The following is a 27,785-nucleotide window of genomic DNA, read 5'->3' as shown; positions in this document are numbered from 1 at the left end:
GCAGAATCCGCGGACCCGGCGCCGAGGCGGCCACCCGAGACGCGGCGCGCACGCTCCGGCCCGCGGTGAGGCGCTGGGAGCGGCCGGGCGGCCCCACGGAGAGGGGGTGCGGGGCGCCGGGAGGGGGCGCGTGGGGGTCGCCGAGAGCAGCTGGGACCGCCGGGGGCTCCTGAACCGGACTCGGCGCTGCGTAACCCGGTGTCCCACCCCAGCAGCCCGGCCTGGCCATGGCGGCCCCCCGCCCGTCTCTTGCGATCTCCGTTTCGGTCTCGGCTCCGGCTTTTTACGCCCCGCAGAAGAAGTTCGGCCCTGTGGTGGCCCCAAAGCCCAAAGTGAATCCCTTCCGGCCTGGGGACAGCGAGCCTTCCCCGGCGCCTGGGGCCCAGCGCGCACAGATGGGCCGGGTCGGCGAGGTCCCCCCGCCTCCCCCGGAAGGTATGCAGCGGGGCTTGGGGACTGGACCTCGGCAGGCGCCGGGGTGGGGGGCAGTAGTTTCGGGAATTTGGGGATGTCTGGAAAGGTTGTTGCCGAGGGGGCTGGGCGCAGCCACCCTGTCCCGAGCAGATGTTCTTACCTCATCGTGGAGCTCGTGGCTGGGAGCCAGGGCTCCTGGGACCGTTCCAAGTCCCCCGCCTGGGGGTGGGAGGCGGGAATGTGGGCCACGAATCTTACCCTCCGGGTCCGTTTTCCGAAGTGTAACGGGAGCTGCACCACTTCTCCGCCATGCCCCTGGCCTTTCCTGACCCGGTGTTCTCAGGGTGCCCTGTGCCCCTTTTTTGCTTTCCCACACGCTCCGGGACCCCCAAGAGTTCTTGGGTCAGGGGTTAGAGTGGTAAACCGAGCTTGGGTGAGGGTAGACGGACCCCGGCCGACGTCTCTCCTCTTCCTACCCCAGACTTTCCCCTACCCCCACCTCCCCTCGCTGGGGATGGCGACGATGCAGAGGGTGCTCTGGGAGGTGCCTTCCCGCCGCCCCCTCCCCCCATCGAGGAATCGTTTCCCCCTGCGCCTCTGGAGGAGGAGATCTTCCCTTCCCCGCCGCCTCCGCTGGAGGAGGACGGAGGGCCTGAAGCCCCCATACCGCTCCCACCACAGGTATGGAGACCTGGGACGGGCGGCCGCACCAGGACACCCCCAACGAGAGGAGAAGGTCCTTTCTTCTTACCTCCTCTGCACCTCTGCCCTGTTGGGGGAGGGGGGGTGGAGGCATGGAATAGGTGCTCTGACCTCTGACCCTCTAGCCCAGGGAGAAGGTGAGCAGTATTGACCTGGAGATCGACTCTTTGTCCTCACTGCTGGATGACATGACCAAAAATGACCCTTTCAAAGCCCGGGTAAGGGAACAGAGAGTAGGAAAAGCAGGGTCCAAGGCCAGAGAGACTGGGGATAGAGCTATGGAGGATGGTGTTCTCCTGACTGCATCTCTCTTCCCTCTCCCTCCCCTTGCAGGTGTCATCTGGATATGTGCCCCCACCAGTGGCTACTCCATTCGTTTCTAAGTCCAGTACTAAGCCTACAGCCGGGGGCACAGCACCCTTGCCTCCTTGGAAAGCCCCTTCCAGCTCCCAGCCTCTGCCCCAGGCTCCCACTGTGAGCCAGACACAGTTCCCTGTTCCACCCCAGCCCCAGCCCCAGGCTAAGCCTCAGGTTCATGTCCAGCCCCAGCCTGTGTCTTTGGCTAACACTCAACCCCGAGGTTCCCCAGCCCCATCTCCGGCACCAGCCCCTAAGTTTTCTCCAGTGACTCCTAAGTTTACTCCTGTGGCTTCCAAGTTTAGTCCTGGAGCCCCAGGTGGACCTGGGTCACAGCCGAATCAAAAATTGGGGCACTCCGAAGCTATTTCTGCTGGCACAGGCACCCCTCAACCTCCCAGCTTCACCTATGCTCAGCAGAGGGAGAAGCCCCGAGTGCAGGAGAAGCAGCACCCTGTGCCCCCACCGGCTCAGAACCAAAACCAGGTGAGGGATGCTGGTAGGACAAGGCTGGGACCCGGGCACTGGGGCGGGACTGAGTCAGGAGCCAGAGCATCAGCACGAAGGTGACTGGAGAGTCAGAATGGACATAGGGCTGGTGGGATAGGAATTCTTATCCTGCAGGGTTAGCCTGGTGAAACAAACAATGGTAAGAAAATGCTCCTCTGGAGAAGAGAGGCCTTGCTGGGTGGGGCCTGACTGGGAGGGCGCAGAGAGCACAGGCTCTGGATTAGGAGGAGGAGGATCTGGTGGACCTTTCCTTGTGACTTTGTCCCAGAATGTTAAAGGGAGGGATGAGATCACCAGTCCCACCTTGGTTTTTCCCATTCTTGGTTCTCGTGTTAATCTCCCTGCTCCTCTGAGCACTCTTTCTGCCCGAGGGCTTGGAGATAAGTCAGCCCCAGTAAACATGGGCTGAGCCAGCATCCACCAAGTTCCAGGCACTGTGCTCTGTGCCCAGGAGACTGGGACACAAGAGGGAAGATCTCTGCAAGAAGCTCAGCCTTCAGGTGTCAGATGGACCTAGGATGGAATTCCTGGCTCAGCTTCTCCCAAGTCCTTAGACTGGGCAAGTCAGGTGAACCCTGAGCCTCAGTTTCTCCATCTTTAGCATTATCTACTCCATACAGTGGTTGTGAAGATTAGGTGAGCTAATACCTAGAGAGTGTTGGGTTCTGTATCTAGCACATAAATACTCAAAATAGAAAAGCCGTAATTACACAATGGTTCTTGCCTTCTAGTTCAGGAGGTAAGATCGTCCAATTTCTGGTGACTAAGATGACTCTCATGGTCATCCAGTCCAGCCATCCATACTGATAGTGTGGATGTCTGCATACCCTCAGACACAGCATAGGAAAAAATACAAGGGGCCAGTGAGCTTTGCAGGGACTCCCGACACTCAGACCCGGGAGTCAACTCGGGGCCTGGCAAGTTAGGAAAGGCTTCGAAGGATGGGCAGGACTTAAGAATCCAGAGAGGAAAGGGATGTTTGGAGAACAGAAAGTGGAAGGTTCCTGTGGGAAAATGATGGAATTCTACTTGGAGAGGCAAATGGGCTGGAGGGAGTAGGAGGTGAAGTGGCTCACGAAGGAGCTCTTGAGCACTGGAGAGTCATTTTTGAGTAGGTGTGGGGTGGGTCAGGAGGGCTGGTGACAGCAGTGTCTTTGGAAGCTTTCTGGAAAGTTTCACCAGCAGAGAGGTGTATTCCAGGGAAGTCAGTGCTGTGTGTGTGTTCACTCTTGGGCAATAGTAACATTGGTTGCAATGAAAAATCAGCCCCGCACGTGAGCACGGTGTGCCAGAGCTGTTGGGAAGGCAGAGCCTCAGAGACTTAGCAAGCAATGAGCAATTGGAAGACAAGGCTGTGGGGAGCAGGAAAAAAAAAACCTTCCGGGTGATTTGGAGATTGGGGGTATGGGTGGACGATAGTATTGCTGACAAAATAGAGAAGTCCAGAAGGGGAAATGGTTTGACGGGAAGAGGTGGGGTCCAGCTGTCATGGTTGAGCAACAGGTCCCAAGAGGACTTTCAGCTGGGGCCGTCATTCAGATAGAAATGCCGGGCCAGGTTTCAGGAGAGGGCCAGGGACGTCTGGTGTGGTGGTGGGGCGCAGTGACACTGTGACACCGAAGGGTCAGGGTCAGAGCTGAGGAGCTTCCCAGGGAGTGCAGGGAGCAGGGACTGGGAGGTGCAGGAAGAAGAGTCAGGGCGCACTTGGAGAAGAGAGCTGAGCTCTTGAGCGGGGGCGTTGGAGGGAATGAGGACTCAAGGCTAGAGATTAGACTGTTGGGAAATTGGCAACAGTCTTGGGATGGCCCGTTTGTGCCCCGTGGTGGGAACACAGTGTGAGGAGCGGAGGATGAGTGGGTGGGGAGAAAGTGTGGCTGTTGGTGGAGCCTGGTCTTAAAGATTGGCAGGGAAAAGGAGGTCAGTGGTGTGAGTGTGGTGTGTGTGTGTGTGTGTGTGTGTATGTGAATAGATGAGTGGTGCGTGTGTGAATGGTGTGTGTGTGTGAGTGTGTGGGTATGGCATATGTGTAGGTGAGTGTATGTATGTGGATGTGTGAGCATGAATGTATGAGTGGTTGTGTGATGTGTGTGGTGTGATTGTGTGAAAGTATGTGTATATGAGTATGCATATGTGAGTGTGAAGGTGTGTGTGTGAGAGGTGTCTGATGTGTATGGTGTGTGGTTGTGAATATGTGTAAATTATGTGCACAAGCGAATGTGGTGCACACACTTTCACACATATACACACAAGTGGTGTGTATATAAGTATATATATGTGAGTGTGTGGTGTGGTTTTTTTTTTTTTTTTTTTTTTTTTTTGTGGGACAGAGTGCAGGCTGTCGCCCAGGCTGGAGTGCAGTAGTGTGATCTTGGCTCACTGCAGCCTCCGCCTCCTGGGCTCCAGCAATTCTCCTGCCTTAGCCTCTTGAGTAGCTGAGATTACAGGCAGTTGCTACCACGTCCGGCTAATTTTTGTTTTTTCAGTACAGATAGGGTTTCACCATGTTGGCCAGGCTGGTCTCGAACTCCTGACCTCAAGTGATCTGCTCGCCTCAGCCTCCCAAAGTGCTGAGATTACAGGCGTGAGCCACCACACCTGGCCTGGTGTGGTATATCTGAGTGTGAGTGTGCATGTGGGTGATGTGTGTGTGTGTGGTATATATGTGTGAATGTGGATGTATGAGGAGTGTGGTATTTGAGTGTATGTGTGTGTGCATGTGAGTGGTGTGTGAGGGTACATATGTGGGAGGGTGTGAGTGTGAGTCTGTGGTGTGTTTGTGGTTTTTTCAAGTTGGGTGAGAAGGGCTCAGGTACTTGTGTAACCCAGGGAAGCAGCTGACGGAGGGTGAGTGGTGTGGGAGAGGAGGGGCAGGTTGCTTCGGGCCCTGGAGGAGATCTTGGTGATGTCCCCTTCCCTTAGAGGCATCCCAGACAGCAGGGACAGGGTGGCTGCAGTGTGGAGGGGAAGGACGATGAGGGAGCTTAAGCTGGCTGGCTTCCATGTTCTCAGCCATGTGCGTGTTGAGGTCACGGTGCAAGTGAGGGGGTGAAGCAGGTGGGGGCTCAGGAGACGGAGAGGTCTGAACAGCTGCGGTGGGGAAGTCAGGGCTGGAGGGCTCAAGGGCTCTGCAGTGTTGTGAGCTCACTCTGCAGTGTTCAGCCATCTCTCCACTGATTCTGCAGCTTGGAAGCAGAAACAGGAAGCGGGTGGTGGTGTGACTTGGGGTTGGAGACTGGGCCAGATAGCTGCGGGTGGCTGCAGGTTCCTGGAGGGACATTGAGCCTTGCAGGAGTAGATGGTCAAGGGGCCAGGCTGGGGCATGGAGGACAAAGTCCAGGGATGGGTTGGGGGTGGGGGAACTAAAACTTTTCTGGGTTCATGTAGTAGGTGTGAATGGGGAAGAGGAGAGGCAGATAATGGCTGGCAAGGGTCTTGGAGGTAAATGTGAGGTCAAGGGTGTCCCATGATGGAAGGTGTCTGAGATGGAGGGAAGTTTGGCATTGGTGCAGGCTGGCAGAGGGGACAGTGCTGGATAGAGTGTCCTGATGAATGGGGATGCCTATGGGAGGTGATGCAGATGGGGATTCTTTGCTTCTGAATGATGAGCCGGGCAGCCAGGGCTGAGGGCAGAGGGGCTATGGGAGGCGGTAGCAGGGAGGCTATGGAGGTTCCAGGTGTTATGGGAATGAAGGCATCTGCAGGTAGCACACTCAGGGATGGGGCCACAGTCCTGGGCAGGCTTTTCCAGACATAGAAAAGACCCACCCAGTGCACATGCTCCTGTGGGAGTGTCTCCTGGCGGGGCTGGTGGAGAGCAGACAACCCCTCCCGGAGTTCTCAGGGTACTGGCAGCGCTGTCCTTAACATCCATCCCCCATCTCAGTCCCCGGGATCCCCAAATGGGAGGTTGGGCTGGTGTAGGGGGTGGCCTTTGGACCTTCTTTGAGGTTGCTGGGGAAGGACCAGAGTGAGCTACTCCAGAAACCCCTCACTTGAGGGAAGGGGTCTCTGTGTGGGGGTGGGGCTGGGCTCCTGCAGACAGCTCTGGGGGTTTAACCTACAATTCCTGCCTGTGTTGTATCCTCACGCTGACAGGGGCTGCTCAGCAGCCGGCAGGCCTGGTAGGTGTGTGTGTGTGCGTGTGCACGCCATTGAGTGCCCCTGTTCCATGGGGGCAATGTCTGAGCATGCTCTGTGGAGTGATGCGTGGCCCTGGAGTGTCTGGTGCTTCAGTGACCCGAGCTGCTATGTGTGTGGCCTCCGTCCGCTCAGTTATTCTGGCCTGTCTGTGACTGCTCAGGGGGTTTGGGCAAAGCAGGTGGAAATGTCTTGCTGGACGAGATCCAGGCTTAGAGCCCCTTCTCCTGTTATTCGTGTGGTGCTGGGGATGGTGGGGTGGGGGGACAAAGGAGAAGTTTTCAGGGTCTAGCCTGAGCATCTGGGACACGAGCTGGGAGCTAAGACCTCCTCGGAAGAAGCTGGGTAGGCTGGCCTGGGGAGTTCTGGGAGGTGTGTGAAGAAAGTGTTGGGATTGCAGGTGGGCTCCCCGGGGGCCCCAGGGCCCCTGACTCTGAAGGAGGTGGAGGAGCTGGAGCAGCTGACTCAGCAGCTAATGCAGGACATGGAGCATCCTCAGAGACAGACGGTGGCTGCCAATGGTGAGCCCACCCCACCAGGTCACCCCCACCCTGCCCCACATCCTGGTGGGGGCCAGGGCTGTGGTTCCACTCCCCATCTGAGCTGGCTGAGCCCTTGTAGCCCTTCATACTTCCTTCTATTTATTGCCCTCTTCTCCGGCCTTCCCAGAACTCTGCGGCCAATGCCATCAGCCCCTGGCCCGGGCTCAGCCGGCTGTCCGTGCCCTGGGGCAGCTGTTCCACATCGCCTGCTTCACCTGCCACCAGTGTGCCCAGCAGCTCCAGGGCCAGCAGTTCTACAGCCTGGAGGGGGCGCCATACTGTGAGGGCTGCTACACTGTGAGTCGGGCTGTGCTGGGCATTCGGGCCCTGGAAGCCAGCTGTGGGATGCTGGTTCCTAGCCAACCTCCTCGTGCTGCCTCCTCAGGACACCCTGGAGAAGTGCAACACCTGCGGGCAGCCCATCACCGACCGCATGCTGAGGGCCACGGGCAAAGCCTACCATCCGCAGTGCTTCACCTGTGTGGTCTGCGCCCGCCCCCTGGAGGGCACCTCCTTCATCGTAGACCAGGCCAACCGGCCCCACTGTGTCTCTGACTACCACAAGTGAGGACCTGCCTTCTGGGCTCTGGCCACGCCTGGTCTGGTAGTCTGGATGCTTGCTACCCCAGCCTCAGGACAACCCAAACCCCTGGTCTTGCTTTCTGGTCCCATGTCCTATCTGTAGAGAGCAAGGACCAAGATACCTGGATGTAGCTGTCCGGGGGCTTTAGGCCTGGGCATGGAGTGGCTAGTCCCTCCCTCACCCTTGATGCACTGAGGCTTATTTTGGGTGTATGTCAGCATTTAGTGAAGTGGGCTGGAGTGACTTCATTTCACACACAGGCTGGGTTCTAAAAGTTATTTTGGAGATCAGCTATTTGGAATACTGGTTTCTCCACAGAAACAGTGTTTAGAAGGTGGCTACTTCGCGCAGAACCTCAGTGCAGCTGTGGGAACTATGCACAATCTGACTCCCACCTCTGAGGGTTCTTTGGGGGAAACACTTTCAGGATTCCGGGGGTGGCCATGATGCACATCCCTCCACACTGCCAGGCAGACAGGGCAGAGGCAGTGGTGTGTGCAGGTGGGAGGACTGGTGGAAGGCTAGGGTCAGAACCAGGATGGGATGGGAGGGGTGCTTCAGGGCTGGCTTTCTGCAGGAGCTGCAGTGTGAATGGGACAGTAAGGATGGACCGTGGCTGGTGTGTGGGAGAGTGACTGGTGAGGCAAGAAATTCCCTTTGATGAGGGCCAGATATGGTGGCTCAGTCTTAGGCCCTTCCGGTGAGCTTCCTCCACCTAGAGACGCAGGGCAGAGAAGTCCCCTTCTTTGCTGCACAACCTAGCTTCTGCTTGTGCACACAGGGTTTGAAGGCCCTGGCCCCCCTGGGCTAACCTCAGGCCTTTTCTGCCCCTCCCAGGCAGTACGCCCCGAGGTGCTCCGTCTGCTCGGAGCCCATTATGCCTGAGCCTGGCCGAGATGAGACCGTGCGAGTGGTTGCCCTGGACAAGAACTTCCACATGAAGTGTTACAAGTGTGAGGTCAGCCACCCCTCTGGGCCCCTTGGGCTGGCTCCGACCGGGAGGTGGTGGGAGATGCTGCTTACTAACTGGGTGGTGGAAATCACCAGCATTTAGCAAACAGGGCTGTGAGTTTCAGGGTGGCTCATGGTAGCACCCCCATGTGCCCTGCCCAAGTGCTTCTTGCCACTGCAGGAAAGGGGGCTGGGGGGGGGCGTCTGAGGTCACTTTGAGTCATAGAGAAGCCAAGAAAGGGGACCAGCCAATAGGAGGGAAGGACATGGTGTTTTACAGCGGCAGGGGATGGGGAGTCAGGACCTGAGAGCTTCAAATGGAGGTGAAGCAGGATGGGAGAGGCCCCCAAACTTCTATTTTATTAGGGCTGTGGTGGGCAGAGGAGCATGCGCCTTGGAAGCAGCTATACCCACTGCTTGCCCTCTTGTAGGAAGGGCCTAGTGGGTGACTGGAAGTGGGATAGGGATGGGGACTTGGGTGTGGCAGGAAAGTTTGATGATACCAGCTCTGAGCCATGAAGCATCTTTCTAATCTAAGAAGGAGCTGCACGGGGGTGGGGTGGCGTGGAGCAGGGCAGGGACCTTCGGTCCAGTGCCACTCACCCTTCTTTCTTCCCAGGACTGTGGGAAGCCCCTGTCGATTGAGGCAGATGACAATGGCTGCTTCCCCCTGGACGGTCATGTGCTCTGTCGGAAGTGCCACACTGGTCGAGCCCAGACCTGAGTGAGGAATGGCCCTCTGCAGACCGCAGCCCATGCCCACTGTGGACCACCCACACTGAGACCATCTACTCCCACCTCAGTTATTGTTTTGATGTCTAGCCCCTCCCATTCCCAGCCCCATGCTAGCATTCCAGGTGCACTGACCCTGGGCCCGAGGTGGCCTAGGGGTGCAGAGTTCCCCACCCTGGGGTGTAGTCCTCGCCCATCCCGGAGGGACTGCCCACCGTCCTCCAGGACCCCACCTGAGGGGCACCAGGTTTAGTGCTGCTGCTTTCACTGCTGCACCCACACCCTCGGCCGGCCCCCGAGCAGCCTTTGTACTCCCTCCAGGACGTCCCCACCCTCCCCTGTGCTGTCAGGTTGTAGCTATAGCTACAAATAAAAAACCTTGTTTTCCAGAATTCTCAGTAGTTGGCTCTTTTGTAACGTGCCTACCGCCCTCATGGGTGGGATGGAGGCAGAAAATCAGTTCCTGTTTATGTACAAAAATATATATGTGTATGTGTGTATATGTATTAGCCCCCAACTCCCTGTAATGATCACCTTGTTACTTCTACCCCCACCTCCCTTTTAAAACAAAGAGGTTTCTGGGGTGCAGAGCAGCGTTCCAAAAGTGGGCAGGAGCAGCACCTATAGCCTACGTCGGGTAGGCTGTGGAAGGGGACACAGGGAGTGACCAGGAACGACCTTGGCCCCATGCTTGCTCCTTGCTCCCTGATTGGGGGTGGGGTGAGAGGAGGGCTCAGTCCTTGAATCCCTGAATACTGTAAAGAATTCGCTTCTGGTGCCCGGGCACTGTGATTCCCATCTGCGTCAGGTCCCTGTGGGCAAGGAACAGGGGAGGCCGTGAGTCTCTGGAGGCTCCACCCCCGCAGTCCTCCCAGCCCAGACAGCCCTAGCTCCTTACTCAGCGGTCAGCTCCAGCACACACTCCATGGTGTCCAGCCCAGCTGAGTGGAAGTGCAGGATGTAGCGTTTCATGCGTATGGACTCGAGCCACTCAGAGACGCTCCGATACGGGATTCCATCTGAGCCGCTCAGGCTGGGCAGGCGAAGAGTCACCCTGTGGGACATAGGCTGCGTCAGCCTTGCGGGGGTACTGGGGCTGATCTGGTTGACCTCAGCCTCTGAGCATCAGCAGCCAGCACTGAAGTTCGGTGTCTGGGCACAGAGATCATCTAGACTGTGGATTCACCCCACCATTATCTGTGAGCCCACTTCCTGGCCTGTTTCCTGGTGTGCTCACAACAGCAGCTGGCTGGCAGTCCTGCTATGTCGACAGACCTAGGGAAGGCCCTGGGAGGCCCCAACAGAAGTGGACCACCAGCCTGTCTCCTGCTGAAATGGCTGTTCTGGGCACCTAACTAGGGGCAGGTTAAGACATGGAACTCATCAGGGCATGATGGTTCACGCCTGTAATCCCAGCACTTTGGGAGGCTGAGGCGGGTGGGTAGCCTGAGGTCGGGAGTTTGAGACCAGCCTGGGTCACGGTGAAACCCCATCTCTACTAAAAATACAAAAATTAGCTGGGCGTGGTGGCAGGCGCCTGTAATCCCAGCTATTTAGGAAGCTGATGCAGAATTGCTTGAACCCAGGAGATGGAGGTTGCAGCGAGCCGAGATCATGCCACTGCACTCCAGCCTGGGGAACAGAGACTGTCTCAAAAAAAAAAGACATGGAAGTCTCCTATCTGAGAGGAAGCCAAAGGTAAGGGAGCAGAGGCCCTGACACCTGGGTGTGGTCCTGCCTTTTTCCATAGCGGCCTCTTGAGTTCTGGGAGCAGTCCTTCCTCACCACCTTCAAATGTCGGCTGTTATTCTTGCACTCTGACACCCGCAATACAATGAGTGTTCCTGTACTAAAGCTCGCCAGAGCCAAAAACCATTAGCAAAGTAAATCTGCTGGGGGAAGAATATCCAGCATTCCAGAAAGATTAGCACATGCAGTCTCCAGTGTACAAGGGAGTTGCGCTCTAAAAGATAGTTTCAAAAGTTGGAACTTAGAGCATGTTTTCTAACAGAAACAAGGTTATGTATGGTGATTGGATGCAGAGGCCAGTTGGCCAGGCTGGCTACCCAGCAAAGCACTTAAATACAGCCTTGCCTGTTTCCCCCACGAGAGCCCCCCCACCTCCTGCCCATCAGTTCATTCTCTACATTCAGGCCATCCGTATTTTTGGTAAAATGCAACTCTGACCACATCCTCTCCTGTGGACAGTTTTTAAGAATTGGTTTGGCCAGGTGCAGTGGCTCACACCTGTAATCTCAGCACTTTGGGAAGCCAAGGTGGGTGGATCACCTGAGGTCAGGAGTTCAAGACCAACTTGGTCAACGTGGTGAACCTGGTCTCTACCAAATATACAAAAATCAGCTGGGCATTGTGGCAGGCACCTGTAATCTCAGCTACTCGGGAGGCTGAGGCAAGAGAATCGCTTGAACCCAAGAAGGGGAGGTTGCAGTGAGCCGAGATCACGGCATTGGCCTTCAGCCTGGGTGACAGAGTGAAACTCTGTCTCAAATAATAATAATAATAATAATAATAATAATAAAATATAAAAAAAGAATTGGTTCTCTGCACTCAGGGTAAAGTCCAAGCTTCTCAACAGGGCTGGCCCTCTTTGCGTAGACTCTGGTTGTCTCTGCAGCCTCATGGCTAATCACAAACCCACTGCTGCAGTCATCCTACACTATCTGCAACTGCCAGCCCTCAGCTCCTCCCAGACTAGTCATGTGACCCAGGAGCCTTCCCAAATCTTGCAAGGCTGCTCCTGCCTACCCCACCCCAGCCTGGCTGCCCAAGCTCCCTGGAGCAGGTACCAGGTCAAAAGTGCAGCTGTATTGGCCAGGTGCGGTGGCTCATGCCTGTAATCCCAGCACTTTGGGAGACTGAGGTGGGCAGATCACGAGGTTAGGAGTTCCAGACCAGCCTGACCAACATGGTGAAACCCCGTCTCTACTAAAAATACAAAAAATAGCCAGGTGTAGCAGTGGCACATGCCTGTAGTCCCACCTACTCGGGAGGTTGAGGCAGGAGAATTGCTTGAACCCGGGAGGCAGAGGTTGCAGTGAGCCCAGATTGTGCCACTGCATGCCAGCCTGGGCAACAGAGCGAGACTCTGTCTCAAAAAAAAAAAAAAAAAAATGCAGCTGTATCACCAATGTCTGGCAAACAGCTTGTACCAGTAGGTCCTCCAAACGTCATGAATGGATGACCCTTTCCTCCACACGCAGAAATAGTTCTATGGAAGGGGATGTATCCCAAGACTGGACCACAGCACAACACAGCGGGATTGGCAAGGATGGCTCCATGAGTGTCCTAGGTGAGGCAGCCTGGGAAGGGAAAAGATGGGGACCCTCCCCCCGCAGCCCAGGTGAAGTGAGGGAACTGAGGCCCAGCTGTAACTGATTTTCTGCAAATATGAGTAATCTAAAGCTGACCTCTTGGGCTCTCCCCAAGGGCACATACACTTGGACTTGCCTCATACACTGGACTTGGTCCAGAGCTCCCCAGGCCCAGCACTCGGAGGATATGGCTGAATGCCCATTTCCACTCTCCCAGAGCTGTCTCCAGTTTCCCTAGTCCTTCCCCTGCATGGTTACCTGGGGTCAAAGTTGGCAATGGTCCGCAGGGAGTGGGGGTTGCTAAGCAGTTGCTCCAGGTGTGCCTGAAGCTTGTGGAAGTGTGGCCGGCGGGCACTGTCGTATGCCCAGCAGTTCTTCATGAGCTCATAGAGAGGGGCAGGGCAGTCCACGGGAGGGGGCAACCGGTACCCCTCCTCAATGCTCTTCATGACCTGCAGGGTGGGACGGGAGGATGCTCTAGAGTAGCAAGCTAACCTGGAGGCCGATGTGAAACTGATGTTCATACAAGATAATTGCTCATAGGCAGGATGGGAGGAGGTGGGAGGACCAAGAGGGGAAGATCACAGTGAGAGGATCGGCGTGGGAGGAGTAAAGAAAGCAGGGCATGAGGTGAAGGACCAGAAGGGCCAGGAGTACAGAAAAACCATGGGTCATGAATAAATAAATATGTTTGCAGGAAAAGGCCATGGGAGGACCTTGGGAGGAGACAGGTGTGAGTTGGAGATGAGATGAGAAAGACTATTCTGGGGCTCACCTCCTGATTGTTCATCTCTCCATAAGGCTTGTCCCCAAAACTCAGCACCTCCCACATCACAATCCCAAAGCTCCACACGTCACTGGCCGTGGTGAAGATTCGATGGGCAATGGCTTCAGGGGCTGTCCAACGGATAGGGATCTTTCCTCCCTAAGAAGGCACGTGGGTCAGGGATGGAAAGTTATGGCGTCCACCTGAGCACGAGTCTTTGTGCTTATATACACGTGACTGTATGACTAGCACATTATGGTGCAGTGGGAATGTGCATTCAATTTGTACCGGGCTCTCACCTGGGTTTCGTACGTGCCATCAAAGTCATTCAGGAGGCGAGTCAGGCCAAAGTCAGACACCTTGCAGCACAGGTTTTGATTCACCAAGATGTTCCTGGCAGCCAGGTCCCGGTGGACATACTTGCGATTACTGAGGTAGTTCATGCCAGATGCTATGCCCTGCAGCATGGCCACTAGCTGCCCAGGGGCCAGCTGGTCCTCCCGCTCCTGCAGCAGGGTGGGTGGGTGAGTCAGGGGATGGGCAGGGTCTCCTCTCAGTGCCCAGGGTGACATGGTGCATTCCCCTCCCCAGCTGGTCCTCTGCCCTCCTCACCCTCAGGAAGGCATCCAGGGCTCCATTCTCCATAAATTCTGTGATGATCATGATGGGCTTTCCTGAGACACAGAGCACACATATCACATTCAGAACCAGGCTTCCTGCCCTTGGCCTCACACCCTCCCTCTATTTTAGTGGTTTCACCACTCCTTCCTGCGTTTCCCGTCCCCAGCTGAGGGAGACCGCTCCTCATACTCTTTGTGATGACGCCTTCCAGATGCAGAATGTGTGGGTGGCTAAACTGGCCCATGATGGTCGCCTCTCGAAGGAAGTTCCACCACTGACCATCTGGGGAGGTGTCTTTTAAGGTCTTAATGGCCACAGTCTTGCAGTCCTGGCTGGGGAGCCTCAGGGTCCCTCGATATACTGCCCCAAACTCTCCTGGGTAGAAAGAAAACAGGCTGTGGCCTGATACACTGCCAGGCTTCCCCAGGGGGCAGGCAGCAACCCCTCCAGTCCTCCAGCCCTTTTCTTTTCTGGAGAATCAGAAGTGCGGAGTGCCCTTCCTGGGACAGGGCGTGGGCTGTCCTTCCTGGGGAAGGTCAGAATCTGGAGTTGGAGTGCAATGCCATGACCTAGTCCCCACTGTCTCCCAGTGCTTGGACAGTTCTTGGCTCACCATAGGTGCTCGGTAACTGCAGGATGAATAAGCCCTGTGCAGTGGAACTGGGCCGTGCTCATGAAGGACAAGCCAGTCTGGGGCTAGTACCCAAGTGGCATGGACGCTGGCTATGGCCACCTCTCTTCTGTGAGCTCCTCTGATCCCAGCTTGCCTGGCTTGGCTGCACAATTGGCAAGGACAACGCCAAGCTTTGTTCTCTGCTGAGATCCATTTCCTCTGGTGACCCAAGGGATTAGGGTAGCCCAAGGACATAGGACCTCTGATGGGGTGGAATGCCAGCCTAGGGAGGGAATGACTCCTACATTTGGGCATCATCAGAGAACATCCAGACCCTCAGCACAGCAACACCTCCATGGCTGAAGATGATGTGTTTAATGCCCTTTATCAGAAACTCCCTAACTAGAGAAACAAGTGTGTAGGAGGCAGGGGTTGCTCCAGGACAGCTGATGAGGAGTTTTAAACAAGAACACAATAGTTCAAAGAGGATACAGAGCAGAGCAGAGAGTGAGTGCATCTGGAAACTCTTGGGCCAGGGAAGCCAGCTGGGCTCCCCAGGGAGGTGCTGGAAGGAAGGGGCCTGAGAGTGGCTCTGTGCTGCCCCACAGAAGGGGCCTGCTGCGATGCATGGCAGGATTACCTTCACCTATGACAGTGTCTACCATCAGCCACGCTGGATCGAGCTCCCGGGTAAAGTCCAAGGCTCCCTGTGCAGGGTCCTCATATGCCTGGAGGTCCACATAAGGCTTCAGCCACACCTTGTCCTCTATGGGGGAACAGGGGGGTCAGGGAGTATGGACATCAGGGCTCAAGAGTGTGAGGGTGAGGAGGAGGGGCCAGCAGCAGACCTCACACTTCTCCACACCTCCGTTTCCCAAGGAGACTCCTGTTATGGCTGAGGTGGGAGAAAGTCTATCCTTAGCAATGAAGCCTCTCTTCTCCCTGTCTGTGCTCAAAGCTCCCCTGTCCTCAATCCACAAGGTCCAGGGTGGTGGCTAGAATCCACACCCGAAGAGAATATTAGCTGCTTGAGTTGCCCAATCTTCTCAGCGTCCAGTCCCCATACTGCTCCGGTCGGTCGCACCTCATTCACATTCCCAGACAGAGCCGTGCCTGGCTCCTACCCCGGCGGCCTGGATGGACCACTCACTCTCCCTTCTGTGGGGCACCTAATGATGTGACAAGCAGGAAGCTCACAAGCTTTGGAGGACGTCAATCATCCTCCACCCTGGGCCCCTAGGATGGGGAGGGCTGCCCAGAGCGGCTGCCCAGAGTGACAAGACAGCAGCAGCAGCAGCTAATGGACACTAACAGATAATCGCATCAGAGCCACTGGGGGGCTGTCAGTACAAAGTTAATTAACCAGAGTTAATTAGGTAGCAAAACACAAGAGTCCTGGGGACAACAAACCCCACGTGCACCCCCAGAGGTGGCCTAGCAAATGTGGGTCCCTTGATCCCTTCCCAGTGGCACCTCCCAATGCACACACACACACACACACAGGTGTGCACACACATGTAGAAACATATGCAGGTGCACACGGCTCACCTCGATTCACATCGGTGACGCGGTCGCGCTGCCTCTGCTGCCGCCGCCGCTGGGCTCTCCTGTGGGGGTTGGGGACAAGCCCCTTAGGGCCCCAGGACCACCTCAGGGGTCTAAAGGGCTCTGGCTGAATCTTCCCCAGAAATGGGAAGTAGTGCAGAATGGGTGTGAGCTTTGGCAGTAGGTGCTGGGAGGGTAATTGGGGTTGCGGTCAGGGGCTTCTGACCCAGGGCTGATGGTTGGGGAGGGGGTAGGAACTGGCACCTGGACCGGAAGACAAGAATCCCAAGCAGCAAGGCTGCTCCAAGCAGCAGCCCAAAGATGATGGCCACGATCTCTCCTCCAGTCAGGCCCCTGGACACTGTAGGCACAAAGGGGTGAGAAGTGTGGGGGCTCACGGTCCATAGGAGGGAGGGGGTTAAAGGGCAGGGCCCGGGGTACACCTAGGGTCAGGTCTCAGGGAGTGTTGGGTCAGTGTCTGTCCCCTACCCGTGGGAGAAGGGAGTGTGTGTGCATGTGTGTAGAGGAAGATGAAAGGTTGCTACGTGGAAATGGAGCTGAGTTGCCTCAGTGGGGCGAGAAGTGTGTGTGTTGGGGCAGAACACAACATACGCTACCTGGTGGGCTGGTCCGAAACTCATGATCAGGGGAGAAAGGTCCAGGACCCAGTGGGGTCAGCATTCGGACTCTGACGACGTACGTGGTGTCAGGCTGCAGCTCTGTCAGCAAGACCCTGGGTTCTAGAACCATCTGGTGCCATTCTTTGTCCTGTGGATTGGACTTGCATTAAGTGGGCAGTACTGAGCCAGACGCAGGTGGATGTGATGGACAGCATGAGAGCATGTGGGGAGGGGCATATGCTCTCTGTCTCAGTGGGCTTTTAGCCCGTGTGTCCCAGAGCAGCGGACACACACATGCAGAGATGTTTCCAGTCGAAGGGATTGGAGCACATGAGATGGTTAGAGGATCAGGGCACATGAGATGGTTAGAGGATCAGGGCACATGAGAATGGTTAGGATGGGGTTCTTCAGAGACTTCTGTCCTGAGAAAGCCACACAGTGGACTTCAGGTGGATTCCTCCCACCCCACACTCCATGCTAGGAATGTTGGCATGTGCCCGGGCACAGACACTGGAGCATCTCTCAGTAGCATCCTGACCTGGTTCTGCACGTGCAACTCGTAGCTCAAGTTCCCCACAGGGCTTCGGGGCCGGGACCCTGCCCAGGTCAGCTCCAGCTGTCTCGGTTCTTTATTCACCAGCCTCAGAGACAGGCCTGACAGTGACTCTGGGGATCCGGAGGAATAAGGTTGGATATGGAAGGAAAAGGAAATAACCTTTGTACCTTTTCCTTCTTTCCTTTTTTTTTTTGAGATAGAATCTCACTCTGTTGCCCAGGCTGGAGTGCAATGGCTCGGTCTTGGCTCATAGCAACCTCCGCCTCTTGGATTCAAGAGCTTCTCCTGCCTCAGCCTTCTGAGCAGCTGGGACTACAGGCCCATGCCACCACGCCTGGCTAATTTTTTGTATTTTTAGTAGAGATGGGGTTTCATCATGTTAGCTAGGATGGTCTTGATCTGTTGACCTTGTGATCCGCCCACCTCAGCCTCCCAATGTGCTGGGATTATAGGTGTGAACCACCCGCCCGGCTTCCTTTGAAACTCTTCAATTGCTTCCTGCCCATCCATTTGTCCCTGTGGTCTTAAGCCCTTCTGTCTCCGCCAGGTCCCTGTCCCAGCCCCTCCCAGCCTCTCACCTGCATGCCCCATGCTGATGCTGAGTGATGTGCTGGCATGGCCAGAGCTGCCCAGCCCTGACACTCCATTCTGGGCTTCAACATTAAAGGTGTAGTTGGCGTAAGGTTCAAGGCCATTGACATGCACCACAAGTGTGGTGAGCCCCCAGGCCCCTGGAGAGAAGTGCACGCCTCCGCCACAGGGTTGGCAGGGCCCCCCGTCTTGTGCTGTGTCCTGGCACTGGAAACACCTCACATTGTATCTGACATCCTGGCGTCCCCCCATATCTGCTGGGGGTTCCCAATGCAGGGAGAGCTGAGTCCCTGATGCAGAGAAGCTCAGGTTTTGGGGGACCGAGGGGGGACCTGTGGGAGAAGAGGAGCCATCAGTAGGAGCCGACCTTGCTGTCACCCAAGCTGCTGATCCCTGGCCTCTTCCATCACCCAGTCCTTGATGTCCTCTGAAGTCCTCCTGGGGAGATTTGATTTCTGCTGGGTTTGACTATATCTCTGCATTCTTCTAGGGAGAGCAGGGGACCAGGGCAGCCACTAGAAGTGCCTGACACCCTGAACTGTCTCCAATATCTGACAAGCTCTGGAAAAATCCAACCCTGACAAAGTCTCAGGAAAGATCCAGCCCCTCCCTCCAGATGGCCACGACCCACACCCTGGACTCACGTGTGCATGCCACCTGGGGGCCCTCCCCAGAAGCTCTGTAATAGCCGCTGTCACAGGTACAGATGGTAGTGCCCTCAGATTCAGCTGTGCTGTGCTGGGGGCATGTGAGACAATGGGGTGTGTCCATGTCTATCCGATAGGAGCCACTAGGGCAGGCTGGAGAGAGAATGCAGCAGAGCAGTGGTTCCGTATATGCTTTTACAGGCAGAACCACCACCACCCCTTCCTGCCGCAATCCCTTCTACTAGAAACATCTCTGCATGTGTGTGTCCACTGCTCTGGGACACTCAAGTTGAAAACCCACAGAGATGGAGCACTGGCCTCCTTCCCTGCCGGGGCACTCCTGCAATCCTCCCGACTGGTTCCCCAGGTTCTCACCACCTCCATTCTTACCAGCGCATCCCTCGCCACTGCCACTTTCCTCATGGCCAGGCTCACAGTGGCACCGTCCCACAGGTACCAGCCACTCACCATCAGGGCTGCAGTGCATACGGGGTGTGCCTGAGGGCCTGGGGCTGGCCCGCGCATGGGGCACGCAGGTCCCTGCCACTTCCACCAAACCAGCAGGACCAGGCAGAGTGTCAGGGAATTGGGCCAAGCCATTTAGGGTCTTGGGACAGCGCTGGTAGAAGACCCGGACAGACACCAGGGCCACACAGGCACCCGGGTTGTGGAAAGCAAGGTAGAGGCCACGGCGGGTCAGGTGGCCCAGGGAGCAGCGCTCCACATTCAGCTTCATGGAGCCAGATGCGAGGTCTCGAATGGTGAAGCTCTGGTCTGCAGCCACCGTGGTTACCTGGGTAGAGGCGGGAAAGAAAGGGGAGTGATGCCAAAGTCCTGCTTCTTTCCCACATAACAGAAACAATCGTTTGCTTAATACTTTACACAACCACGAACAATGAGCCTTGTATATGTGAGCTGCCAGGCTAAGCATTTTATGTGCATTCTGCTATTGAGCTCAAGCAATCCTCTTATAAGGTAGGATGGCTTATTGTCTCTACTTAATAGATGAGGAAACCAAGGCTAATAGAAGTTAAAGACCTTATACAAGACCACACAGCTACCAGGTCATGGGGCTAGGCAATGCAACTCTACAGTCCATAAAATTTCTACTATTCAGAGGCATTCCCAAACCCAGTGCCAATAACATGATCAATTATAGAGCATCAATTTATTACTAGAACAAACTTTACAACATTTTCTCTTTGGAAAGAAACAAGAGCACGTTCTATCATAAAATGCTCCTGATATTTCCACATCCCAGTATGTTTTCTTGAGTAGGAAAGAAAGGGATGCATTAGAGTGCTAGCCTGCAAGGAACTGTCTTCTACGTGACTCCAGCGATACTATGGGAGTGTGTTGCATATGAACATTGTGGGCATTGATGGGAAAAGTCTAAACACTTCTGTGCTACACTTCCCTCCTCCACTGTGGCATCCTGGGATCTTAGTGGATGCTTATAAAAGCCTCTAAAATAGATACAGCTAGCCCTATTATTGTCACTATTTTATGACTACGAAACAAAAGCTGGATAGGTTAAATGACACTCCCAAAGTCAGGCCACAAAAGAAAAGGTAATTAAATCTAGCCCTTCTGATTTCCAATGCTATATTCTTTTTTTTTCTTCCTTTAGAGACAGGGTTTTGTTCTGTTGCCCAGGCTGGAGTGCAGCGGCACGATCACAGATCACTGCAGCCTCAAACTCCTGGGCTCAAGAGATCCTCCTGCCTCAGCCTCCTGAGTAGCTGAGACTGCAGGTATGGGCCACCATGCCTAGGTGATTTTTAATTTTTTGCAGAGATGAAGTTTTGCTGTGTTGCCCAGGCTGGTCTCAAGCTCCTGGCCTCAAGGGATCTTCCCAACTCAGCTTCCCAAAGCACTGGAATTACAGGTATGAGCCACCATGCCCAGCCCTCAAGTGCCAAATTCTTTTCATGATTCTACCTCTGCACCCTCTTCCTGTCTCTGCCACCTTCTCTGGCACCCAGTAAGGAGCCAGGCAGGGATCTGCACCAGGACTGAGATGGCATGGAGGGACGCAGCACCTTATGGAACAAGGGCCGTCGGAGCTGAATGCCCACATCATGGTCACTTTCCATGTACAGAAGGTTGAAGGTCTCCTTGCAGCCCAGAGGCCCGGCTCCCCCAGGGAAACTCTTGCAGTCCCGCACGGTGAACTGAAGCTCCACATGGACACGGGAAGCCTCCTCCCCGCGGTAGATCCAATTGGAGCGAAGCCAGTGGTCAATGTCTCCGCGTCCTTGCACTGGGCAGTCCTGGTACATGTACAGGGGTGTCCCATTCAGCATCTGCTGCCCCTCACTCCACTGCAAGAAAGGAACCAGAGTCAGGGACCAAACCATCACCTGCTCCCCAAACCCTTGGTTTTTAGAGCTGATGGGGAAGCAGTGGGTGTCAGAGCCCCTCAAGTTCATGCCACTTGGCCTGCCTCTCCCCACCCTTCAGCTCCAGGACAGTAGACTGTTTAGGGTTGGGGATTTATTTGGATATAGGATGGGCAAGACAAATGTCCCTTAACATCCCTAGTTGAAACTGGTCCCTTCAGTTAACTTAGTCCGGTTATTTTATCAGTAGAGCTGTCAGGTACCCCCATGGCAAAGCTCATTCACAAAACCCTCCTGTTTGTACAGGAGAAATTTATGAATTTTTTGTTTTTCAGAGACAGGGTGTTCTGTCTGCAGTGCAGTGGTGTAATCAAAGCTCACTACAGCCTCAAACTCCTGGGCTCAGTCTCCCAGGTAGCTGGGACTATAGGTGTGTGCCAACACACTGGGATATATATATATATTTTTTGGTAGAGATGAGGTCTTGCTATGAGATCTTGCTGTGATCTCAAACACCTGGCCTCAGGCCATCCTCCTGCTTGGCCTCCCAAAATGTGTGAGCCACCACAACCAATCCAAGATTTATTTTTAATTATTAAAACCCCTTAGCTTTTGGAGGGTAAGAAAAAGCACAGAACTGTATAGGGGATTCTCACCCTCTCCAATATTTCAGATACAGCCATTATCAAAATCAACAATTGACAGATTTGGCTGGACTTCTTGTTATATATTGCCTAGTCTGCACCCCTTAACTTTTTTTTTTTTTTTGAGACAGAGTTTCGCTCTTGTTACCCAGACAGGAGTGCAATGGCACGATCTCGGCTCACCGCAACCTCTGCCTTCTGGGTTCAAGCAATTCTCCTGCCTCAGACCCCCGAGTAGCTGGGACTACAGGCACACGCCACCATGCCCAGCTAATTTTTGTATTTTTAGTAGAGATGGGGTTTCACCATGTTGACCAGGATGGTCTCGATCTCTTGACCTCGTGATCCACCCACCTTGGCCTCCCAAAGTGCTGGGATTACAGGCGTGAGCCACCGCACCCGGCTAACTTTTTTTTTTTTTTTTTTGAGGCAAAGGTCTCGCTCTCTAGCACAGGCTGGAGTGCAGTGGCACAATCTGGGCTCACTGTAACCTTTGCCTACTGGGTTCAAGTGATTCTCCCACCACAGCCTCCTGAATAGTTAGGATTACAGGCATGTACCACCACACCCTGCTAATTTTGTGTGTTTTCAGTAGAGACAGGGTTTTGCCATGTTGGCTAGGCTGTTAAATTCTTTTATATGAAAAGAACTCTTAAATTTCTTAATATTAATGGCAGGCACTAACATAATGCTTACCATGGCCCAGTCACAGTTTTAAGCACTTTCCACGAGGAAACTAAGGCACAGGGAGGTCAAGTGACTTGCCAAGGTACTCAGCTATGAGAGGCAGAGCTGGGACATGATCCAGGCACCCCAGGCTCCAGATTTCATGCTCTTAATTATTACATTTCTGTGTGCTTCTTGTGAAAAGTCAGAGTAAAGACTTACACAGAATAAAGTTTCATTCCCTCATCCTTACCCTTCCACTCTCATTCTCAGAGGCAGCCATGCAACAATTTGTAGCAAAACTTTCCAGACCATTTTCAATGCCTCCAGAGAAATTTCTGAATGTTTCTGAGTTTTGTTTTTAACATGGGATCATACAAGGGTTATTTTGTAACCTACTTTCCGTTTTCACAAATAATAACTTTTTGAAAGATAGCCACAAGTGTATATAGAGCTACCTTACTTTTATTTTTTTAGCAATCCACAAATAATACTCCATCCTAGTGAAGGCCATAATTTATTTAATTATTCACCTATTATTGGACATTTAGACAGCTTCTATTTTTTTTAAGAAATCATGTGCAGATTAATGTAAGATTTCCATGGAACCATTACATCAAAGGGTAGACATACTACAAGTTTTATAACGGTCAAATTGTCTTCCAAAAAAGGTTTATCAATTTACACTTCCACCAGCAATGCAAGAGGGGTCATTTTCTCAAAACCTCATCAACATAGAATAATAATAACCTTTTTGCCAATCCTAAGGTCAAAACGCAGCTTCTCACCGTTTTCATTTACATTTCTTAGAGAAGGAGGTTGTATATTCCTCTTTTGTTCATTGGCTATTTGTATGTTTATGCAATTGTCTGCCTATAACCTTTGCCTGATACTCTGTTATCCATTTGGATGAGTTTTTAACATATTATAGACATGAATCATTTGCTTCAAATGTATGTTTCAAATATTTTCTCCCTGTCTGCCATGCCTCTTAGCTTTGCTAATGATGTCTTTGATAGTGACATACAGTGTACATTTCTTACATAATAACATCTATAGTCTTTCCCTTCATGATTTCTGGGTTGTATATTTGTCTTGGGAAGTTTTACTGTCTCAAGATTATAATGATCTATACTTTCTCCTAAAATTTGTATAGATTGGCTTTTAGGTTTAGATTTTAGTTTCCTTAGAATTAATTTTGTGTATAATGGAGAGATACATCTTTATCTTTTTACTAAAAAATTACTAATGTTTAATTGTTGTTTATTTACTAGTTGTTACTTTCCATATTGATTTGCAATTCCAATGCTATCATATACCAAAATCTCATATATGTGGGTTTGTTTTGGACTTTCTATTCTGTTCCATTAACTGAGTGATCTTGTGCAAGCCATATGTTTTAGTTACAGCTGATAGTTCTGATATCTGCTCATCAGACAAGTCTCCCATCTTTTTCTTCTTCAAAAACTCTTCTCAACCATTCTTAAGTATTTCCTGTCAGAGAAAGCTCTATTGATATTTTTGTTGCAACCCCATAATTTAATGCAGAATAGATTGAGGGTCTTAGAAAGTTCAATTTCCCTGGCTTTTTACCATTCCATGATAATGCAGGGGTCCTCCTTTCTACCCTCACCTCTGGGAAAATGCAAAAAAAAAAATTAAAAAATTTGGGGTGAGGTGGGGCAGAAATAGAAGCTGCTGTGAGGTACATATTTCTGCATTATGTTAGGGAGTTCAAAGATTGGGCAAGGGGTGTCTAAAAGGCAAGGAAGCTGGAATGAAAAAGGCACCAAGAGTCTGCTCCTAAGGCAGGCTGTGCTGGGGAGGCCCAAGTGGAAGGCATGGCGAGGGTCAGGTGGACAGGGTGGTGGGTGGTTAATGTGCAGTTCATTAGCCAGATTGCTGCCGCTGCAGCTGGAGCCAGGAGCAGCAGATGTTCCCAGCTGTGACTTGCTGCTCCCAGTTCCAGCAGGGACAGATGGGGGAGAACCAGCTGTCCAGGATCAGCAGTCAGGATCTTTTTGCTTATCACTCAGGCGCTACTGGCTGCCACATGGGAGCATTCTGGACCCAAACACCTGCTGTCCAGGATCAGCAGTCAGGATCTTTTTGCTTATCACTCAGGCGCTGCTGGCTGCCACATGGGTGCATTCTGGACCTCAACGCCTGTGTGTGTGTGTGTGTGTGTGTGTGTGTGTGTTGAAAAGATGGGGAGGAGGAGGGGGACAAGGTAGATAGTGAGAGTATGTGACTGCTGGTTGTCTCCTTGCCCTTCTAGCATGCAGGACTGTTTTGCCTGAGCTTCGAAAGAGGTCTTACTGCCATTCAGTCCAATTAGGGAAGAGTTATTTGGGTGGACATGTCAAGGGCCCAAGGAAGGCCCATGGGTGCCAGCAGATGGACCTGCAGCTATCACTGTGGGTGATTAGCTGGTTTATAAAATAAGTCACCTATTAGGGCTGGTCTAATACAGATCTTCAAAATGGCCCCTCCTGGAGGATCCACTGTGGTTTAGTCTGTTAGCTCTAATTACAGGCTACTCTGTGGGAGAACAGAGAACAGAACCAGGACTGTAGGACCCAGAGGGAAAGAAAGCAAGTAACCCTGACATCAGAAACAGAGGCTGGATTGAAGTCTCAAGAACTTGGGTAAGGAATGAAACCCTGAGAGAAGGCATTCCAGAACCAGAGTTGTAGATGCTCCAGTGGCTTAGGCAGCCCCCTGAGGTTCTGTGGCCGGCCGTGCTGCTGGCAGAAAGGGTGCTGTGAATTGTAAAATATATATCTGGTCTTTGTCCTCATTTCCTGGCAAACAACTCCTAAAGCCTCAAAATCCCCAAAGTGACAAATGTCTTTTTATATGCTAACGAGCTGACTGATGGGGAAGGGAACTAGACTGGGCTGGGGGAGGGCTCGTTGGCAGAAGGCAACGCTGTGATTGGAGAGTTGGGACTTTCAGCCTGACCTCCAACTTCCAGAGAAGGTAGAGGGGCTGAAGGTTGAGCTGAGAACCAATGGTCAATGATCTAATCAATCACGCCTATGTATTGAAGCCTCCATAAAAGCCCAGAAGGACAGGGTTTAGGGCTTCTGGACCACAGAGCATGATTTGGTTCCTGCAGGGTGGCTCACCTCCTTCACACACACCTTGCCCCATGCAGTTACTGCATCTGCTGTTCATGGTATCCTCTGTAACATCCTTTATAATAAACCCGTAAATGTAAGAAAATGTTTCCCTGAGTGCTGTGAGCCATCCTAGCAAATTAATTGAACCTGAGGAGGGGGTCAGGTAAACCAGTTTACTGCTGATGGAACAGAAGTATAGGTGACAACCTGTTACTTGTGATTGATGTCTACAGTGGGGCAATCTTGTGGGGCTGAGCCCTCAACCTGAGGCTGTCTCCAGGTTATCTCCAGCGGCCTGGGACACCCATCAGCTGCAGAATTGGAATGGGTGGAGGGCAGGAGGAGTCTGCCTCTGTGAGCCAGGAGTGGGCAGGGTGAACCAGGGACCTCAGAAGGGATTTCGTGGGTAGGGAGGCTCACCTCCACTATCAGAAGCCTGCTTTGGCCTGACCTGGCCAGTGATCAGTGTAAGAACTCAGTAAGAGTAGAGGACACTCAGCTAGTGTTTACTGCAGGTGGGAGGAATCCCCACACACATTTTGGTGACCACGGGTTACAGAAGTGATCTGTTTTGAGAGTGCAGTAGGAAGAAACTGAGTTTGGTTTTTCTTACACCATCAGAGGTGCTCTCTGCATTTGAGTCTGAATATGCTCTCTGGGACTCACCCCACAACCTGTTCACCGGGTCTTAGGAACATCCAAGGAAGGAAGGGAATTGGAACAAGCTCTGACACTTTCAAACAGCTGGAATGCATGGTGTGCCTGGAGTCTGCCTGAGGAGGTGCAGAGGACGAGCTAAGGGCTCAGAACCCTCTAGGGGAGCAGCTTTTAACTTTGGAGGAGTCAAAGACCCTTTGAAGAATCTGATGAAAGCTTTGGCTGGCCTCTCTAGAAAAAAAATGCTCACATACATATACAGAATTTAGAATACACTTTCATGGGGTTTCCCCACCCCCTGAAGCCTATCAGTGCAACTTCATTGGGATGAATGGGTCTCAGATTGAGGATGCTTTTCTGACTTTTCTGTCCCTCCCCCAGCAAAGCACTGGCCTCAGCCTTCAACCATCCTCAGGATGGCACATTCTTTCCCCGGGGATGTGAGCTCATCTCCCACTCACAAGCATCAGTTGGTATTCACAGTACTCCCAAGTATTCACTGGAGGAGCCAGGCCATTCAAGTATTCTTCTTGGGGTGAAGTCTGACCCCCCCCTACCCCATGTCCCATTCAGGAGGCTCTGACTCAGCCTCTTCTCCCCCTCCCTGAGGAGACACTTCCAGTTTTTCCTGCTCTTTTCTCTGTTCCTCCACCCACCTCTCCACCCCATTCCCCACTGGCCTCCAACCTCTACTCTTCCAAGATCCTTCCCTCCCCTGACACTTACCCCATCTTCTGGGGGATCCAGCAGCCAGCCCAGCTCTCCCTGTGCCTTGCTTGTGTCCATCAGAGTAACTGAAAGTGGGGAGAAAACTATCACCTCTGGGGGAGGAGGGACCCCTGCAGCCCACATTCTCCATTCTGGGGCCCTAGCCCCAGGCTGCAACATCCTGTTCCTAAAAGCTGTGACTTCCTGAGGCTTAGGGGAGAAAAAGGGCTCAGGAATGAGGAGTGAAGAGCTCCAGGGATTTCACTCCTCTTTCTGCCTGTGAAGGAAAGAAGGCAGAATGGGGCAAGGGTTGGAGTGTTGGGTCTTTGACTTAAGTCAATGCAGGAAGAGCAGCCCCACAAGGCGCTCAGTCACCAAGGCTGCTGCAGTCTGTGGCACCCATCAGCTGCAGAATTGGAACGGGTGGAGGTCAGGAAGAAGTGGGCAGGGGTGGACCCAGGACCTCGGAAGGGGTTTCATCGGTAGGGAAGCTCATCTCTGCTGTCAGAAGCCTGCTTTGGCCTGATCTGGCCAGTGATCAGAGCGGTCAAATGGGGATAAGAGGCACAGCTGCCTGCCTGGGAAGTGTGGGTGGGGGTGGGGGTGCGGTGGGGAGTAGGGCAGGGGGTGTTCCAGCTTTCACGTGGAAGGTTCCACTCCGACAACTGGGAGCCCCTGTGGCGTCAGTCCTAACCCTTCTCCCGGAGGCAGGTCTCTCTAGGTCCCTGGCCTAGGTTGGTAGGAGGCGACTTCCCACCTTCAACTTTCAAGGGCTCAGGTCTCTGGGGTGGGCACCTGAAGCTGGGACTGCCTGGGAATGCAGCAGGGGTGCGGGGGCAGGTGCTGCTTCCTGGCAAGAGTCAGGAACTCCCTCCCCCTGCGGGAGTGGGGGTGACTGACCCGGGAGAGCAGCGGCTTGGGGTTAAAGACCAAAGATGGGCCTGGCCAGTCGATAGCCGGGCACAGCCAGGGAGCTGGCGAGGGGTGTGGGGAACGGGGCCTCCCGAGGAATGCCGGCTCCTGCAGGGGAGTGCCGGCCGGGCCCCGGGAAGGGGCGGGGGCGCGAGGGCGGGGGTCGGTACCTTCCTTGGCGCGCGCCCCCGGGGGCAGCGGGGTGCAGAACAGCAGCACCAGCCCGAGCCCCAGGGGCCAGCGCCGCTCCATGGCGCCGGGACCTGGGACAGTGGCCCGGACAGCAGGGCCAGGTCGCGAGGGACTGGGTGAGCCGGGCGGGGGCGGGGGGCGGGGCCAGCGCCGGGGGCGGAGTCCCGGCCTCACCTGGTTCACCTTCTTAAAGGGACAGCAGGGCAGGAAAGAAACTTGCTAGACAGGTAATCGAATTCCCAAACCCGAGACGTTTTGACCCGAATGAAGCTGCGGGCGCCGCCTAGTAGGTGGGATTAAGAATTGACGAATCCTTAATT

At 53.8% G+C, this 27,785-nt stretch overlaps 2 protein-coding genes across 5 annotated transcripts; one reads left to right on the top strand and one right to left on the bottom strand.

Moving 5' to 3' along the window:
- ZYX (zyxin) lies at positions 1-9,320 on the top strand. Of its 4 annotated transcripts, none has more exons than XM_035254519.3 (10): positions 1-65; positions 216-435; positions 896-1,095; positions 1,242-1,334; positions 1,450-1,959; positions 6,521-6,641; positions 6,790-6,959; positions 7,048-7,226; positions 8,083-8,203; positions 8,816-9,320. In XM_035254519.3, the coding sequence occupies exons 2-10, from the start codon at positions 228-230 to the stop codon at positions 8,918-8,920; spliced, it is 1,707 nt and encodes a 568-aa protein (XP_035110410.2). In that variant the 5' UTR covers positions 1-65; positions 216-227; the 3' UTR covers positions 8,921-9,320. The 4 variants fall into 4 exon arrangements, with proteins under 4 accessions (XP_035110410.2, XP_035110409.2, XP_078199708.1 ...); XM_035254518.3 differs by having other exon boundaries at positions 213-435; XM_078343582.1 differs by lacking the exon at positions 1,242-1,334.
- On the bottom strand, positions 9,311-27,579 carry EPHA1 (EPH receptor A1). The gene is made up of 18 exons (XM_002751881.7): positions 27,444-27,579; positions 26,380-26,447; positions 20,262-20,543; positions 18,610-19,012; positions 18,217-18,372; positions 17,560-17,904; positions 16,964-17,091; positions 16,423-16,573; positions 16,070-16,166; positions 15,809-15,867; positions 14,901-15,026; positions 13,837-14,022; positions 13,639-13,700; positions 13,326-13,532; positions 13,036-13,185; positions 12,519-12,712; positions 9,827-9,982; positions 9,311-9,740 (listed from the first exon to the last, which is right to left on the bottom strand). The coding sequence occupies exons 1-18, from the start codon at positions 27,523-27,525 to the stop codon at positions 9,662-9,664; spliced, it is 2,931 nt and encodes a 976-aa protein (XP_002751927.2). The 5' UTR covers positions 27,526-27,579; the 3' UTR covers positions 9,311-9,661.
- Positions 27,580-27,785: the final 206 nt, after the last annotated feature.

Source organism: Callithrix jacchus, chromosome 11 (genome assembly GCF_049354715.1).
Source record: "Callithrix jacchus isolate 240 chromosome 11, calJac240_pri, whole genome shotgun sequence".
Taxonomy (NCBI): Eukaryota; Metazoa; Chordata; class Mammalia; order Primates; family Cebidae; genus Callithrix; species Callithrix jacchus.
Note: the sequence above shows the minus strand (reverse complement) of the source record. Positions and strands in the feature narration are given on the sequence as shown.

What these genes read in the sequence shown, in the direction of transcription:
- ZYX (XM_035254519.3), top strand. Translation starts at nt 228, where the DNA reads ATGGCGGCCCCCCGCCCGTCTCTTGCGATCTCCGTTTCGGTCTCGGCT. An exon ending in ATGACCCTTTCAAAGCCCGG is followed by an intron (nt 1,335 to 1,449) that starts GTAAGGGAACAG and finishes CTCCCCTTGCAG; the next exon opens with GTGTCATCTGGATATGTGCC. An exon ending in TGTGTCTCTGACTACCACAA is followed by an intron (nt 7,227 to 8,082) that starts GTGAGGACCTGC and finishes TGCCCCTCCCAG; the next exon opens with GCAGTACGCCCCGAGGTGCT.
- EPHA1 (XM_002751881.7), bottom strand. Translation starts at nt 27,525, where the DNA reads ATGGAGCGGCGCTGGCCCCTGGGGCTCGGGCTGGTGCTGCTGTTCTGC. An exon ending in CGTCACCGATGTGAATCGAG is followed by an intron (nt 15,027 to 15,808) that starts GTGAGCCGTGTG and finishes GTTCCCCCATAG; the next exon opens with AGGACAAGGTGTGGCTGAAG. An exon ending in GTGCTGGAGCTGACCGCTGA is followed by an intron (nt 9,741 to 9,826) that starts GTAAGGAGCTAG and finishes CCTTGCCCACAG; the next exon opens with GGACCTGACGCAGATGGGAA.